General features: G+C 41.9%; 1 protein-coding gene across 1 annotated transcript; it reads right to left on the bottom strand.

The window, feature by feature from the left end:
• Window positions 1-3,466: 3,466 nt before the first annotated feature.
• On the bottom strand, window positions 3,467-17,652 carry nkapd1 (NKAP domain containing 1). Its single transcript, XM_061972136.2, has 6 exons — window positions 17,488-17,652; window positions 16,946-17,022; window positions 11,994-12,067; window positions 11,812-11,931; window positions 11,685-11,738; window positions 3,467-4,241 (listed from the first exon to the last, which is right to left on the bottom strand). The coding sequence occupies exons 2-6, from the start codon at window positions 17,012-17,014 to the stop codon at window positions 3,830-3,832; spliced, it is 729 nt and encodes a 242-aa protein (XP_061828120.1). The 5' UTR covers window positions 17,015-17,022; window positions 17,488-17,652; the 3' UTR covers window positions 3,467-3,829.
• Between the last annotated feature and the right edge of the window lie 375 nt (window positions 17,653-18,027).

An 18,027-nucleotide genomic window follows, 5' to 3' on the forward strand; every position in this document is an offset into this window, starting at 1 on the left:
TCAAAACACAGTGGCGGGCCGTGCGTTTCCCACCTAGGCCTTCGGCGATGTCCGACTTCAATGATTACCTCTCAAAATACAGTGGCGGTCCGTGCGTTTCCCACCTAGGCCTTCAGCGATGTCCGACTTCAATGATTACCTCTCAAAACACAGTGGCGGGCCGTGCGTTTCCCACCTAGACCTTTAGCGATGTCCGACTTCAATGATTACCTCTCAAAATACAGTGGCGGTCCGTGCGTTTCCCACCTAGGCCTTCAGCGATGTCCGACTTCAATGATTACCTCTCAAAATACAGTGGTGGGCCGTGCGCTTCTCACCTAGGCCTTCAGCGATGTCCGATTTCAAAGATTACCCCTCAAAATACAGTAGCATATAGGCATACCTTGGTAACATTTATTCTCTTTAAGTTTTGGGCGTACATTAGGCTGCTAAGCATGTTTCACCAGTATAACCATTGCTAGAGTTGGTTGTAGTTAGTTTTAGTCCTAGTTATCTGAGTACTGACAATAACCATACGATTGCCATTTGTTGTGATATAGTACGCAGGCATGATGTACTTCGACTTGAAAATAGCCTATTTCTGTGTAAAATGTGTTGGTTAGATCAGTTTTTTCAACCACTGTGCTGCGGCACAACCCCTAGCATTTCCCACCTAGGCCTTCAGCGATGTCCGACTTCAATGATTACCTCTCAAAATACAGTGGCGGACCGTGGGTTTCCCACCTAGGCCTTCAGCGATGTCCGACTTCAATGATTACCTCTCAAAATACAGTGGCGGACCGTGGGTTTCCCACCTAGGCCTTCAGCGATGTCCGACTTCAATGATTACCTCTCAAAATACAGTGGCGGACCGTGCGTTTCCCACCTAGGCCTTCAGCTATGTCCGACTTCAATGATTACCTCTCAAAATACAGTGGCGGACCGTGGGTTTCCCACCTAGGCCTTCAGCGATATCCGACTTCAATGATTACCTCTCAAAATACAGTGGCGGGCCGTGGGTTTCCCACCTAGGCCTTCAGCAAAGTCCTACTTCAGTGATTACCTCTCAAAACAGTGGCAGGGCGTGCGTTTCCCACCTAGGCCTTCAGCGATATTCGACTTCTCAAAATACAGTGGCGGTCCATGCGTTTCCCACCTAAACCTTAAGCGTTGTCCGACTTCAATGATTACGTCTCAAAACACAGTGGTTGGGCGTGCGTTTCCCACCTAGGCCTTCAGCGCTGTCCGACTTCAAAGATTACCTCTCAAAATACAGTGGCGGGGCGTGCGTTTCCCACCTAGGCCTTCAGTGATGTCCGACTACAATGATTACCTCTCAAAACACAGTGGCGGGCCGTGCGTTTCCTATCCAGGCCTTCAGCGAAGTCCAACTTCAATGATTACCTCAAAACACAGTGGAAGGGCGTGCGTTTCCCACCTAGGCCTTCAGCTATATTCGACTTCTCAAAATACAGTGGCGGTCCGTGCGTTTCCCACCTAAGCCTTAAGCGTTGTCCGACTTCAATGATTACCTCTCAAAACAGTGGCAGGGCGTGCGTTTCCCACCTAGGCCTTCAGCGTTGTCCGACTTCAAAGATTGCCTCTCAAAATACAGTGGCGGGCCGTGCGTTTCTCACCTAGGCCTTCAGCGATGTCCGACTTCAATGATTACCTCTCAAAATACAGTGGCGCACCGTGCGTTTCCCACCTAGGCCTTCAGCGATGTCCGACTTCAAAGATTACCCCTCAAAATACAGTGGCATATAGGCATACCTTGGTAACATTTATTCTCTTTAGTTTTGGGCGTACATTAGGCTGCTAAGCATAATTCACCAGTATAACCATTGCTAGAGTTGGTCGTAGTTAGTTTTAGTCCTGGTTATCTGAGTACTGACTAACCATATGATTGCCATTTGTTGTGATATAGTACGCAGGCATGATGTACTTCGACTTGAAAATAGCCTATTGCTGTGTAAAATGTGTTGGTTAGACCAGTTTTTTCAACCACTGTGCTGCGGCACAACCACTAGCATTTCCCACCTCGGCCTTCAGCGATGTCCGACTTCAATGATTACCTCTCAAAATACAGTGGCGGACCGTGCGTTTCCCACCTAGGCCTTCAGCGATGTCCGACTTCAATGATTACCTCTCAAAATACAGTGGCGGACCGTGCGTTTCGCACCTAGGCCTTCAGCGATATCCGACTTCAATGATTACCTCTCAAAATACAGTGGCGGACCGTGGGTTTCCCACCTAGGCCTTCAGTGAAGTCCGACTTCAATGATTACCTCTCAAAACACAGTGGCAGGGCGTGCGTTTCCCACCTAGGCCTTCAGCGATATTCGACTTCTCAAAATACAGTGGCGGTCCGTGCGTTTCCCACCTAAGCCTTAAGCGTTGTCCGACTTCAAAGATTACCTCTCAAAATACAGTGGCGGGGCGTGCGTTTCCCACCTTGGCCTTCAGCGATGTCCGACTACTATGATTACCTCTCAAAATACAGTGGCGGACCGTGTGTTTCCCACCTAGGCCTTCAGCAATGTCCGACTTCAATGATTACCTCTCAAAACACAGTGGCGGTCCGTGCGTTTCCCACCTAGGCCTTCAGCGTTATCCGACTTCAATGATTACCTCTCAACATACAGTGGTGGGCCGTGCGTTTCCCACCTAGGCCTTCAGCGTTATCCGACTTCAATGATTACCTCTCAAAATCCAGTGGCGGTCCATGCGTTTCCCACCTAGGCCTTTAGCGTTATCCGACTTCAATAATTACCTCTCAAAACAGTGGGAGCCATGCGTTTCCCACCTAGGCCTTCAGCGATGTCCGACTTCGATAATGACCTCTCAAAAATCTAGTGGCGGGTCGTGCGTTTCCCACCTAGGCCTTCAGCGATGTCCGACTTCAATGATTACCTCTTAAAATACAGTGGTGGCCTTGTGTTTCCCACCCAGGCCTTCGGTGAAGTTCGACTTCAATGATTACCTCATAAAACAGTGGCGGACTGTGGGTTTCCCACCTAGGCCTTCAGTGAAGTTAACACTAGTCTAACCAACACATTTTACACATAAAATAGGCTATTTTCATGTAGAAGTACATCATGCCTGCGTACTATATCACAACAAATGGCAATCATATGGTTAGTCAGTACTCAGATAACCAGGACTAAAACCAACTCTAGCAATGGTTATACTGGTGAAACATGCTTAGCTGCCTAATGTACGCCCAAAACTAAAGAGAATACATTTTACCAAGGTATGCCTATAGGCTACTGTTTCAAATATTTTAGTGGTTTGCAAACAATATTTTTTGGACCAATTAGGTGGAATTGCATCATTTCACCAAACAATACCTCACGGTGCACTAGTGCGCCGCAGCACAGTGGTTGTAATAACACTGCATTAGATTATGCCTCGCCTAGTGAGAGAGTGTAGGCTTGTTGAATTGCAGGCCCAATCTTTACAGGTCAGATTGGTTTTAATATTCTGCATATTATATTAAGAGTGCGTGAGGCTTCAGTTGCAAAAAACAAACAAAAAAAACGGCATTTAAAATCAGAAAAATCCACTTTAAAAAAAATAAAATATCCAGCTTTGATTTATTTTCCTAGCACTTGTTCTGTCCATGGACAAGCTGGAGGACACACCATGTAATCACAGGACACATTGACTCACATTCATGACTATGAACAATTCATGTGCACGCCTGTAAAAAATGCTGGTAATCCAATGTTAAAATACAATTTTAAAAAAAACGGTAAGCCCGAGTTGAGAGGTTCTAAAGAGTAAAAAGTGATGGAATGGTCCATAGAGTGTTGAAAAAGACCTGAGGTGAGGATATTCCCTGCCAGCCTTATTCTCCAGAGCTTTCATCTGAGCTCTTCTCGCCCGCCGCTCGCCAGTCTTTTCTCCGCTTCTTCTTCGAGTCGGAGCGTTTGTGAGAGTCCGGATTTCTCCTTTTGTGACTGTGCGTCCGTCGGCCGCGGCCCTCGTCCTCGCTCGCCTCGTCCCTCCTCTCCCTCGTTTTGTCGCTTTTCTTACTCCGATGTCGGCTTTTCGTCTCCCTCTCCTTGTCTTTGTCCGCGTTGCCGCCGCCGTCGTCATCGCTTCTTCTATCGGCGCACGACCACTCAGACCTTTTCCGCTTTCCCTCCTCCGCCTCTTTCTTCCTCTTCTTCTTCTTATGGGAAGATCTTTTGGAGTGTCTTGACCTGGACTCTTTGTGTCTGTGCTGCTCTGTCTTCTTGCTTGAGCTGCTTTTACCACTGAAAATAGAGTGCAGAAAAGTAACAAGTTGTTTATTTTCATGCGCCAAATAACAAGTTATTGTGTGAATGCTCCAAAACATTCACACATATGGTTTTCTACACCAAAATTCATCTATTTATTCTTATTCTTCTTTACACATTGTTCACCCAATTCAAACCATTCCAACTTCAAACTGTTCAGCCTATTCGGGAATCGCTGGCTTTTCCTTAACAAATTCCCAGATTTCCCCAAATTCCAGGTTTTCCCATTAAAAATGAATTGGCCATTTTTCAAACTTCAACCATTTCCACATTTTTCAACCGATTCAAACCATTCTACCTACACCATTCTGGAAATTCAAACTTCCCTTTTCCAAGTTAAAAAAAATTTCCAGAATTCCTGGTTTTCCAAAGCCCTATTTCCACCCTTTTTTGTGGCGACTACTCCTTCCACATTTTTCAACGCATTTCAACCGTTCCACCGTCCAAACATTCCTCTTAATCAGGACAAAAAACTAAGTTGGTTTTGGAACTGGAAAAATTCCAGGTTTTCCCATTCAAAATGAATTGGTGCATTTTTCAACCGATTCAAACCATCCCGCCTTCAACACATTCCACCATTCTGGAAATTCAAACTTCCCTTTTTTCATAGTTAAAAAAAATTCCATGATTTTCCAGAATTCCTGGTTTTCCAAAGCTCCGTCCACCCCTTTTTTCTGGCGACTACCGTATTTTTCGGACTATAAGTCGCAGTTTTTTTCATAGCCGGGCTCCAGTGCGACTTATGTTTTTTTCCTTTTTTATTATGCATTTTCGGCAGGTGCGACTTATACTCCGAAAAATACGGTACTCCTTTCACATTTTTCAATGTCCGATAATGGCTTTTTGCCGATATTCGATATTCCGATATTGTCCAACTCTTTAATTACCGATACCGATATCAACCGATATACACAGTCGTGGAATTAACACATTATTATGCCTAATTTGGACAACCAGGTATGGTGAAAATAAGGTATTTCTTTAAAAATAATAATAAAATAAGATAAATAAATTAAAAACATTTTCTTGAATAAAAAAAAAGTAAAACAATATAAAAACAGTTACATAGAAACTAGTAATTAATGAAAATGAGTAAAATTAACTGTTAAAGGTTAGTACTATTAGTGGACCAGCAGCACGCACAATCATGTGTGCTTACGGACTGTATCCCTTGCAGACTGTATTGATATATATTGATATATAATGTAGGAACCACAATATTAATAACAGAAAGAAACAACCCTTTCTGTTATTCCTCATGGGGAGGAAGGTTTTTTGGGTTGGTGCATTAATTGTAAGTGTATCTTGTGTTTTTTATGTTGATTTAATAAAAATAAAAATAAAAATTAAAAATAAATTTAAAAAAACGATACCGATAATAAAAAAACTAATACCGATAATTTCCGATATTACATTTTAACGCATTTAAATGCAACATCTCTAATTTCAACATAAATGCAACATCTCTCATTTCGGCCGATAAATGCAACATCTCTAATTTCAACCGTTCCACCGTCAAAACATTCCTCTTAATCGGGATTAAAAAAAACAAAGGTTTTTGAACTGGAAAAATTCCCAGTTTTCCCGAAAATCCAGGAATTCCGTAATAACCATTTCTCAGTTGAAAATGTTACTACTTCAACATTTCTCGACCGATTTTGAAAAAAATTCCAACACCAACCATTTCAACTCATTCAGAAAATTCTAATGTTTTAACATTTTCCAAAAAATTCCCAAATGTCCATGAAATTTCCATTGAAATGATTGGGACATGTTTCAAAGTTCCACAATTCCCACATTTTTCATCCAATTCACCATCCCAACTTCACAATATTCAGCCTGTTCAAAATGGTGTGCTCTCCTTTTAGGGATGTCCGAAAATGGCTTTTTGCCGATATCCGATATTCCGATATTGTCCAACTCTTTAATTACCGATACCGATATCAACCAATATATACAGTTGTGGAAATAACACATTATTATGCCTAATTTGGACAACCAGGTATGGTGAAGATAAGGTACTTTTTTAAAAAAATTAATAAAATAAGATAAATACATTTAAAAAAAATTTATTGAATAAAAAAGAAAGTAAAACAATATAAAAACAGTTACATAGAAACTAGTAATTAATGAAAATGATTTAAATTAATCTGTTAAAGGTTAGTACTATTAGTGGACCAGCAGCACGCACAATCATGTGTGCTTACGGACTGTATCCCTTGCAGACTGTATTGATATATATTGATATATAATGTAGGAACCAGAATATTAATAACAGAAAGAAACAACCCTTTTGTGTGAATGAGTGTAAATGGGGAGGAAGGTTTTTTGGGTTGGTGCACTAATTGTAAGTCTATCTTGTGTTTTTTATGTTGATTTAATACAAAAAAACAAAATTAAAAAAAACAAAAAACAAACGATACCGATAATTAAAAAAAACAATACCGATAATTTCCGATATTACATTTTAAAGCATTTATCGGCATCTCTAATCAATATTTAAAACAATGAAAGCTTTGCCATTAAACAAATAGAAGACACAAATTAAAACCCTATCAGTGAAGCATAAGAAACAACAAACATGCAAAATAATGGGTTTTCTAACAGTGCGTCTATTTATTTTAAACTATTTAAAAACATAACTTGGACAAAAGATTTTAGTGTGTGTATGAATACTTAAATATTAAGCAATACTGCGACAATAATAATTATTGTGATGATTTCAGTCACAATCGTGACCCCTAAACCTCTATTGTTAGATCCTTCATACAAGAATACCTCAATTTAAGAGTTCCCCGACTTTAAGAGTGGAGTTGAGCTGTCCATCCATTTATTTTGCCGCTGCTTATCAGAGTCCGGGTCGCGGGGGCAGCAGTCTAAGCAGAGCTGCCCAGACTTCCCTTTAGTTCAACTGGCGGGACACCGAGGTCAGCTCTGAGACATAGTCCCTCCAGCGTGTTCCAGGTGTGCCCGAGGCCTCCTCCCGGCTGGACATGCCCGAAGGCGTCCAGGAGGCATCCGTAGTTGATGCCTGAGCCTCTCCCAGATGACTAAGCTCCTCACCCGATCTCTGAAGGGTGACCCCGGAAGAAACTCATTTCTGCTGCTTATATTCGCGCTCTTGTTCTTTCGGTCATTCCCCAAAAGCTTGTGACCATAGGTGAGGGTAGGAACATAGACTGACCGGTAAATCGGGAGCTTTGCCTTCTGGCTCAGCTCCCTCTTCACCACAACAGTGACTGCGCCCGTCTGTCAATTTTGCATTCCATTCTTCCCTCACTCGTGAACAAGACCCCCGAAATACTTGAACTCCTCCACTTTAGGCAAAATTTCACTCCCGACCCGGGGAGGGGTGCAGTCTACCCTTTCCCGGCTGAGATTTTGAGGTGCTGATCCTCACTCAAACCGCCCCAGTGAACGCTGAAGGTCTGATACAGCCAACAGGAACACATCATTTGCAAAATCCTCTGGCCACCAAACTGGAAAGCCTCCACACCCTGACTGCGCCTTGAAATTCTGTCCATTAAAAATAACGAACAGGACCTGTGACCAAGGTCAGCCCTGAGTCTAACATCCACTGGAAACACACTATATTGCCAAAGGTATTTGGCCACCCATCCAAATGATGATAATCGGGTGTCCTAATCACTTGGCCCGGTGTATAAAATCAAGCACTTGGGCATGGAGACTGTTTCTACAAACATTTGTGAAAGAATGGGCCGCTCTCAGTGATTTCCAGCGTGGAACTGGCACTGTGCAACAAATCCAGTCGTGAAATGTCCTCGCTCCTAAATATTCTGGGTTTGGAGGTTGCCAGGAGAACGGTACATTTCGGACTGCATTGGGCCGAATGTGAAATTTGGTGGAGGAGGAATTATGGTGTGGGATTGTTTTTCAGGGGTTTGGCTTGGCCCCTTAGGAACTTTGAATGCTCCAGGATACCAAAACATTTTGGACAATTCCATGCTCCCAACCTTGTGGGAACAGTTTGGAGCGGGCCCCTTCCTCTTCCAAAATGACTGTGCACCAGTGCGCAAAGCAAGGTCCATAAAGACATGAATGACAGAGTCTGGTGTGGATGAACTTGACTGGCCTGCACAGAGTCCTGACCTGAACCCGATAGAACACCTTTGGGATGAATTGGTACCGAGACTGAGAGCCAGGCCTTCTCCACCAACATCAGTGTGTGACCTCACCAATGCGCTTTTGGAAGAATGGTGGGAAATTCCTATAAACACACTCCGCAACCTTGTGGACAGCCTTCCCAGAAGAGTTGAAGCTGTAATAGCTGCAAAAGGTGGACTCACATCATATTGAACCCTATGGGTTAGGAATGGGATGGCAATTCAAGTTCATATGTGAGTCAAGGCAGGTGGACAAATACTTTTGGCAATGTGAACCGGACGCCTGCTCCGCTTGTACAGGGACCGACTGGCCAGTAGCAACGGACCCTGGACCCTGTACTCCAGGACACTGGGATGGACACGATCGAATGCCTTCTCCAAATCGATTACGTGGACCCCGACTTAAACAAGTTGAAAAACTTATTCGGGTGTTACCATTTAGTGGTCAATTGTACGGAATATGTACTGAACTGTGCAATCGACTAATAAAAGTTTCAACCAATCAACCAAGGACGAAAACCACATTGTTCCTCCTAAATCCGAGGCTAAACGGCCGGACTCTCCTCTACAGCACCCTGGAATAAACTTTCCCCGGGAGGCTGAGAAGTGTTATCCCTCTTATGATTGGAACGCACCCTCCGGTCCCCCTTCTTGAAGGGGGGGACCACCACCCCGGTCTGCCAATCGAGAGGTACCGCCCCAGACTTCCACACTATGTTGAAGAGACATGTCAGCCTCAACAGTCCCGCAACATCCAGAGCCTTGAGATATTCAGGTCGCTCAGCTAAATGTTTTGCTTTGTAACAAATAAACATTTTAGCTACAAGAATTCCCGCCATTTGGTGGAGCAAATGCCACAGTAAACTCCCTAAGATCCACCGAAAACATCTGGTCATACTCTCAAGCATGATCTTAAAAGTTAGAGATTGATATTTGTTTTCCAACCGGAATGTGAAGAAGTGGATGATATTTACTGAATTTCAAAAATAAATCATTAAAAACATGACAAAGCATGTCGTTAACTTGCATCGATACTATGATTACGTGGATATTTTTTGTCATCACAACATCTTCTTTTGTTTTTTTAAATGTATATTATGTTTATAAACCCAGGAAATATGTCCCTGGACACATGAAGACTTTAAATATGACCAATGTATGATCCTGTAACGACTTGGTATCGGATTGACACCCAAATTTGTAGTATCATCCAAAACTAATGTAAAGTATCAAACAAGAGAAGAATAAGTGATTATTACATTTTAACAGAAGTGTAGATAGAACATGTTAAAAGAGAAAGTAAGCAGATATTAACAGTAAATGAACAAGTAGATTAATAATTCATTTTCTACCACTTGTCCTTAGTAATGTTGACAAAATAATGTGTAGATAAATGACACAATATGTTACTGCATATGTCAGCAGCTAAATTAGGAGCCTTTGTTTGCTTACTTACTACTAAAAGACAAGTTGTCTAGTATGTTCACTATTTTATTTAAGGACAAACTTGCAATAAGAAACATATGTTTAATGTACCCTAAGATTTTTTTGTTAAACTAAAGCCAATAATGCCATTTTTTGTGGTCCCCTTTATTTGGAAAAGTACCAAATCATATCGGGACAACACTAATCTAAACCACGGACATTTATCCATGAAAATATGGAAAAGCTGCTGATGGTGTGTTCAACAGAGAAGCAGATGGAAGGAGATACCGTCGTAGACCACTCCCCAAGGTAAACATTGTACTTCATAAAACTACTGTAGTTTTTTATTAATATTAGTATTAGTAATAGTACAATATACACCCCCGCTACCCCCTATCCCCCCAACTCAACCCCGCACACCTCAACCTCTCAGGGAGAGCATGTCCCAAATTCCAAGCTGCTGTTTTGAGGCATGTTAAAAAAAAAGAATGCACTTTGTGACTTCAATAATAAATATGGCAGTGCCATGTTGGCAATTTTTTTCCATAACTTGAGTTGATTTATTTTGAAAAACCTTGTTACATTGTTTAATGCATCCAGCGGGGCATCACAACAAAATTAGGCATAATAATGTGTTAATTCCACCACTGTATATATCGGTATCGGTTGATATCGGAAACGGTAATTAAGAGTTGGACAATATCGGAATATCGGATAAAGGCAAAAAAATCCATTATCGGACATCTCTACTTATAACAATATCACTAATAATCAGGAAATTTCAATGGAGTGTGGTTGGCACTTTTATTTAAAAAAAACTATTGTGTTTTATGGGCAAAACGGTTGCGCTGTAGGAGGACTTTTATTAAAAAGTTAGAATGCATTGAAAAAAATACCTCCGTCGTCATGTCTTTATAATGATCGTGAACAAAATAAGTGAAGTGTTTGCAGTTGAGATGTCCGATAACATCGGACTGCCGATATTATCGGCCGATAAATGCTTTAAAATGTAATATCGGAAATGATCGGTATCTGTTTCAAAAAGTAAAATGTATGACTTTTTAAAACGCCGCTGTACAGAGTGGTACACGGATGTAAGGAGAAGTACAGAGCGCCAATAAACCTTAAAGGCACTGCCTTTACGTGCCGGCCCAATCACATAATATCTACGGCTTTTCACACACACAAGTGAATGCAACGCATACTTGGTCAACAGCCATACAGGTCACACTGAGGGTGGCCGTATAAATAACTTTAACACTGTTACAAATATGCGCCACACTGTGAACCCACACCAAACAAGAATGACAAACACATTTCGGGAGAACATCCGCACTGTAACACAAAATAAACACAACAGAACAAATACCCAGAACCCCTTGCAGTACTAACTCTTCCGGGACGCTACAATATACACCCCCCCGCTATCCCCTTCCCCCCACCCCAACCAAACCCCACCCACCTCAACCTCTCTCAGGGAGAGCATGTTCCAAATTCCAAGCTGCTGTTTTGAGGCATGTTAAAAAAAATAATGCACTTTGTGACTTCAATAATAAATATAGCAGTGCCATGTTGGCATTTTTTTTCCATAACTTGAGTTGATTTATTTTGGAAAAACCTTGTTACATTGTTTAATGCATCCAGCGGGGCATCACAACACAATTAGGCATAATAATGTGTTAATCCCACCACTGTATATATCGGTATCAGTTGATATCGGAATCGGTAATTAAGAGTTGAACAATATCTGCAAAAAAGCCATTATCGGACATCTGTAGTTAGAATGCATTGAAAAAAATACCTCCGTCGTCATGTCTTTGTAATGATGGTGAACAAAATAAGTGAAGTGTTTGCAGTGTTGCCCCTTTACCTGTCACTCCCAAACTCCTCTGGATAAAGCTCCTTGAAGCCACTGTGTCCCCATCTGCAGAGAGAATCGTTTTAGATTTGCAATCGCAGCGACACCGGAGTGCAGACATGATGCACCACTTCCAAACCTGTCTGGATCGTTGTCCTCGAATTCATAGAGCTTACGCGTCCAGTATCGAGCCTCCCTGTCATCGTGATCTGAGGAGACTCTGGACTGATAGGACATTCGATCACAGTGCATGTGACCCCTGAATGAAACAATGAAATGTCAGCAAAAAGTCATTTGTTTTAAAAGTGAAGCTGCTCCTACCTGGTTGTCTTTTCGTCGCTCACGTGATTGACTTCCATGTCTCGCATCTTCCACATCTCGGTCTCTTCCTGGATCTATAGGGCAGACGGTAAGTGATTATTGGGCTTAGCTTATAATGCTGTTATTCTCATAGAAAGGCTGCTTAATTAGGTAAATCTGCACCATCTAATGCTTACTTCTGATTGTTATTGCCAGTATTCAGTCAATACTATGCATTATTGTGGTCTCCTGCAGGGATTCTCAAACTGTGGTATGGTACCACGAGTGGTACGCCGGCTCCATCTAGTGCATGGGTGTCAAACTCTGGCCCGGGGGCCAAATTTGGTGGTAGCGGGGGGGTGTATTTTGTAGCGTCCCGCAAGAGTTAGTGCTGCAAAGGGTTCTGGGTATTTGTTCTGTTGTGTTTATGTTGTATTACGGTGCAGATGTTCTCCCGAAATGTGTTTGTCATTCTTGTTGTGTGGATTCACAGTGTGGCGTATATTTCTAACAGTGTTAAAGTTGTTTATACGGCCACCCTCAGTGTGACCTGTATGGCTGTTGATCAAGTATGCGTTCCATTCACGTGTGTGTGCATATAGAAGCCGCACATATCATGTGATTGGGCCGGCACGTGGTTAGAGTGGATGAAAAGCGGACGTGACGATAGTTCGTAGAGGACGTTAAAGGCAAGACTGTGGTCCGGGTGGACTACGAGATATAATGACTGATGAACACCTTCGTTCGATAATGAAGGTTGCCTCAGCTCAAAGTCTGAGCCCCGACATTAATGAACTAGCATCCAAGAAAAGATGGCAGGTATCTGGCTTGGGCACATCAGATTAAGTCAGTGTTTCAAACTGAGCAGTTTAAAGTCCTGAATGGTTGGTTTATTCATTATTTTATTTTCAAATGTATTAGCCTGTGGAAAAAGTTAATGTTGATATTTACCTCAGAAGGCTTCAAATAGAAAAGAGGCATTACATTTTTATTTAAGTTGTATTTGATATGCCATTGATATTTTTCTATTATTATTATTTGAAACTGGATTTTGCATGTCACTATAAAGTTATAAGCCTTGCTTGTTCAATATTCACTGCAAAACTTGTTTGGGTCCCTATTAAAAGGTTAATTTGTTCAACCTTGGCCCGCGGCTTTGTTCAGTTTTAAATTTTGTCCCACTCTGTATTTGAGTTTGACACCCCTGATATAGTGGTATGCCTAGGAATCACTTAATTAAGTGATTAGTGTTTTATTTTTTTTAATTTTACTGTTCAAACTGTGTGTAATGTATGTGGTGAAAAAATATGAAATATGCTTGTTAAAAAAAAACTCTGCCTTGTGATTAACGAATACTTAGGCCTACTACGCTACTATATTTTAATGTTGGTCATTAGGTGGTACTTGGAGAGCTGAAGTGAAGTTAAGTGAATTACATTTATATAGCGCTTTTTCTCAAGTGACTCAAAGCGCTTTACATTGTGAAACCCAATATCTAAGTTACATTTAAACCAGTGTGGGTGGCACTGGGAGCAGGTGGGTAAAGTCTTGCCCAAGGACACAACGGCAGTGACTGGGATGGCGGAAGCGGGGATCGAACCTGCAACCCTCAAGTTGCTGGCACGGCCGCTCTCCCAACCGAGCGATACCGAGCTAAGTATTTTCACGAGTGCTATTTGGTAAACAAAGTTTGAAAACCACTGATCTACTGTATAAAATAACCACAGAAGAAGCAAAATGTATGTCAAATATCACTACTCACAGACGACCGTGTTTTTTGCAAGTTTGAACATTTTGGCATCAAATATTTTACATCCCTATGTACGCTTTGTTTGTAGTTTTTGTAAATGTAAATAGTTTTTAAGCCATTAAAATTGTGTTGAGGGATCTCACCTTGTTTTGTTGTTTTTTACACATTGAAATTATTAGGGCTGCAACTAACAACTAATTTGATCATCGATTAATCTGTCGATTATTACTTCGATTAATCGATTAATAATCGGATAAAAGAGACAAACTACATGTCTATCCTTTCCAGTATTTTATTGGGAAAAAACAGCATACTGGCACCATACTTATTTTGATTATTGTTTCTCAGCTGTTTGTAAATGTTTCAGTTTATAAATATATTTTAAAAAATTATAAAAAGTAGCCTCTGCGCATGTGCATAGCATACATCCAACAAATCGATGACTAAATTAATCACAATTTTTATAATCAATTTTAATGGATTAGTGTTGCAGTCCTAGAAATTATATAAACAAATTAAGGCTCTTCCTATACATTATAATATTTTAAACATAAACAAAGTTGAAAAATCAACATTTGTATGCACCATAAAAGAAAATGTTAAATAAAAAGGGGCAATATAAATAGATAAAATTATTAGATAATTAAAAATATATATTTAAAAATAAGGGCTTATTTGAAACAACTTAAATTTCTCCAATAAGGATAATAATTGAAGGGCTTTTCCACTGTTCATCCCCTTCCAGGTTTGTATTAATAATTTCAAATCATTAGACCAATGTGCGAATTTGTTTTTCACTTTAAGGAATCGACTTTTATGAAAACTTTAGCTTGCAAAATAGTATTATTAATTATTGCCAGGTCGCTATCTTTGACAACTATACCAAATGGGAACATCTCTATACGTTTCAGCCCATCTCTGATGTCCTCTCAAAATAAATGTACAGTATCACCTTCTAAAAATAAATAATTTACATCTTGTATAGATATATAAAAGTTGTCAATCATGTACATTTTTTGTTTCAAGAACTCTTTGGTATCCAAATTCCATTAATAAGTTTAAATTGGATTTATTCAACTTTAGGAAGAAATGGATATGGAATATATTTTGTACTCATGTTTTCTCTATACTCTCGGCAGGGTCCTTGAGGGTGCATGGGAGTTTGCCCAACCAGTCCACATGTGCTTTGTGGACTTGGAGAAGGCATTCAACCGTGTCCCCCGGGAAGTCCTCAGAGAGTATGGGGTATCGGACTGTCTGATTGTGGCGGTCCACTCCCTGTATGATCAGTGTCAGAGCTTGGTCCGCATTGCCGGCAGTAAGTTGGACCCGTTTCCAGTCAATCAATGTGTACTTATATAGCCCTAAATCACGAGTGTCTCAAAGGGCTGCACAAGCCACAACAACATCCTCGGCTCAGATCCCACATCAGGGCAAGGAAAAACTCAACCCAATGGAAAGACAATGAGAAACCTTGGAGGGGACCACAGATGTGGGGACCCTCACTGGGCGACCAGTGCAATGTACGTCGAGTGGATCTAGCACAATATTGTGAGAGTCCAGTCCATAGTGGATCTAACATAATAGTGAGAGTCCAGTCCATAGTGGATCTAACATAATAGTGAGAGTCCAGTCCATAGTGGATCAAACATAATAGTGAGAGTGCAGTCCATAGTGGATCTAACATAATAGTGAGAGTGCAGTCCATAGTGGATCTAACATAATAGTGAGAGTCCAGTCCATAGTGGATCTAACATAATAGTGTGAGAGTCCAGTCCATAGTGGATCTAACATAATAGTGAGAGTCCAGTCCATAGTGGATCTAACATAATAGTGAGAGTCCAGTCCATAGTGGATCTAACATAATAGTGAGAGTCCAGTCCATAGTGGATCTAACATACCGGTAATATTGTGAGAGTCCAGTCCATAGTGGATCTAACATAATAGTGAGAGTCCAGTCCATAGTGGATCTAACATAAGAGTGAGAGTCCAGTCCATAGTGGATCTAACATAATAGCGTGAGAGTCCAGTCCATAGTGGATCAAACATAATAGTGAGAGTCCAGTCCATAGTGGGGCCAGCAGGAGATCATCTTGAGCGGAGAACGTTTCCAGTGAGGGTTGGACTCCGCCAAGGCTGCCCTTTGTCACCGATTCAGTTCATAACTTTTATGGACAGAATTTCTAGGCGCAGTCAAGGCGTTGAGGGGATCCGGTTTGGTGGCTGCAGGATTAGGTCTCTGCTTTTTGCAGATGATGTGGTCCTGATGGCTTCATCTGGCCAGGATCTTCAGCTCTTACTGGATCGGTTCGCAGCCGAGTGTGAAGCGACTAGGATGAGAATCAGCACCTCCAAGTCCGAGTCCATGGTTCTCGTCCGGGAAAAGGTGGAGTGCCATCTCAGGGTTGGGGAGGAGACCCTGCCCCAGGTGGAGGAGTTCAAGTACCTCGGAGTCTTGTTCAAGAGTGAGGGAAGAGTGGATCGTGAGATCGACAGGTGGATCGGTGCGGCGTCTTCAGTAATGCGGACGCTGTATCGATCCGTTGTGGTGAAGAAGGAGCTGAGCCGGAAGGCAAAGCTCTCAATTTACCGGTCGATCTACGTTCCCATCCTCACCTATGGTCATGAGCTTTGGGTTATGACCGAAAGGACAAGATCACGGGTACAAGCGGCCGAAATGAGTTTCCTCCGCCGGGTGGCAGGTCTCTCCCTTAGAGATAGGGTGAGAAGCCGCTGCTCCTCCACATCGAGGAGCCAGATGAGGTGGTTTGAGCATCTGGTCAGGATGCCACCCGAACGCCTCCCTAGGGAGGTGTTTAGGTCACGTCCGACCAGTAGGAAGTCACGGGGAAGACCCAGGACACGTTGGAAAGACTATGACTCACGGCTGGCCTGGGAAGGCCTCGGGATCCCCCGGGAGGAGCTGGACAAGGTGGCTGGAGAGAGGGAAGTCTGGGCTTCTCTGCTTAGGCTGCTGCCCCCGCGACCCCACCTCGGATAGGCGGAAGAAAATGGATGGATGGATGGATACTCATGTTTTCTATTTTTACTTTTGTAAACACTTTTAGGATATCTTGTCTTGAAAAAATGTTTTTACTAACACCCCCCCTCATATATTTGTGGACCATTCCTCATCACAAAAATTAACATTTTAAATGTAAATTTTTTTACGGGTATAGTGGAGTTTGAATACAACACAAAGCGTTTAAAGGTGAGTGTTCACCTTGTTGTGAGCATCGGTATGGCGGATGATATTTCTTAGATATTTCTTCCCCAGAGTCTGCTTCGACATGCTGGATCCTGACGTGGGACAAAAGAAAAACGTGGTCACACAAACTGATTATAAGGTAAGTCAACAAACGACTAGATTATTGGTATTTCGTGAGTTCAAACCCCCCGGCCGAGTCATACCAAAGACTATAAAAATGGGACCCATTACCTTCCTGCTTGGGACTCAGCATCATGGGTTGGAATTGAGGGTTAAATCACCAAAATGATTGCTGAGCGCGGCCACACTGCTGCTCACTGCTCCCCTCACCTCCCAGGGGGTGGAACAAGGGGATGGGTCAAATGCAGAGGGTAATTTCACCACACCTAGTGTGTGTGTGTGTGTGTGTGTGTGACAATCAGTGGTATTTTAACTTTATATATCGGTAATAACCTGGCATACACAAAGTATCAGCTCGCAGCTGGAGGAAGCTTATGGTTAAGACTAGCAAAGACGGTCGCCTAAACAGGATGGAAATTAAAATTTGTTGTACTTACGTTTGTTTGACGACGGGACAGGTGGGCTATTGTCGATGTTATTTGTCCAAAGCGTGGAGTTTTAAAAGACAGAGAAGGAAAGCTTTGGGTGAATTACATCGCTTGTGGGCTTCGCTTTAGCTTCCGTTTTCGTCATCACGCGTTATACGTCAGAGTAAAGCCATGTCGTCGATTAGCTGTGAAATCTGTCAATCACAGTCTGAACCTATGAGTGAAAGGGAGTTTAACCGCCCGTATGAGAGGTCCTCTAGCTTAAAGCGAGCTCACCCGCCAAACGTCAGCTGAATGTTCATTGGTTAGTACGTAAAGGAGGCGTTCCATATTTCACGTTGTTGTGTTTTGTTTTTTTTAAAGAGAAGACTCAAAAATAACGTTTTTTTAATGTTAGTTCCACGTTTAGTATAAAAATTGCATGTTCCATTACTACTTTTTATATATGGTGTTTTTTTGTATATAGATAAAACATAAAGTATTGTCTCAAGATTCATAGTAAACAGGAAGTTCGCTTCTGATTCGCCAACCTCCGATTCGAACAGTGGG

This window comes from Nerophis lumbriciformis, linkage group LG17 (genome assembly GCF_033978685.3).
Source record: "Nerophis lumbriciformis linkage group LG17, RoL_Nlum_v2.1, whole genome shotgun sequence".
Lineage (NCBI taxonomy): Eukaryota > Metazoa > Chordata > Actinopteri > Syngnathiformes > Syngnathidae > Nerophis > Nerophis lumbriciformis.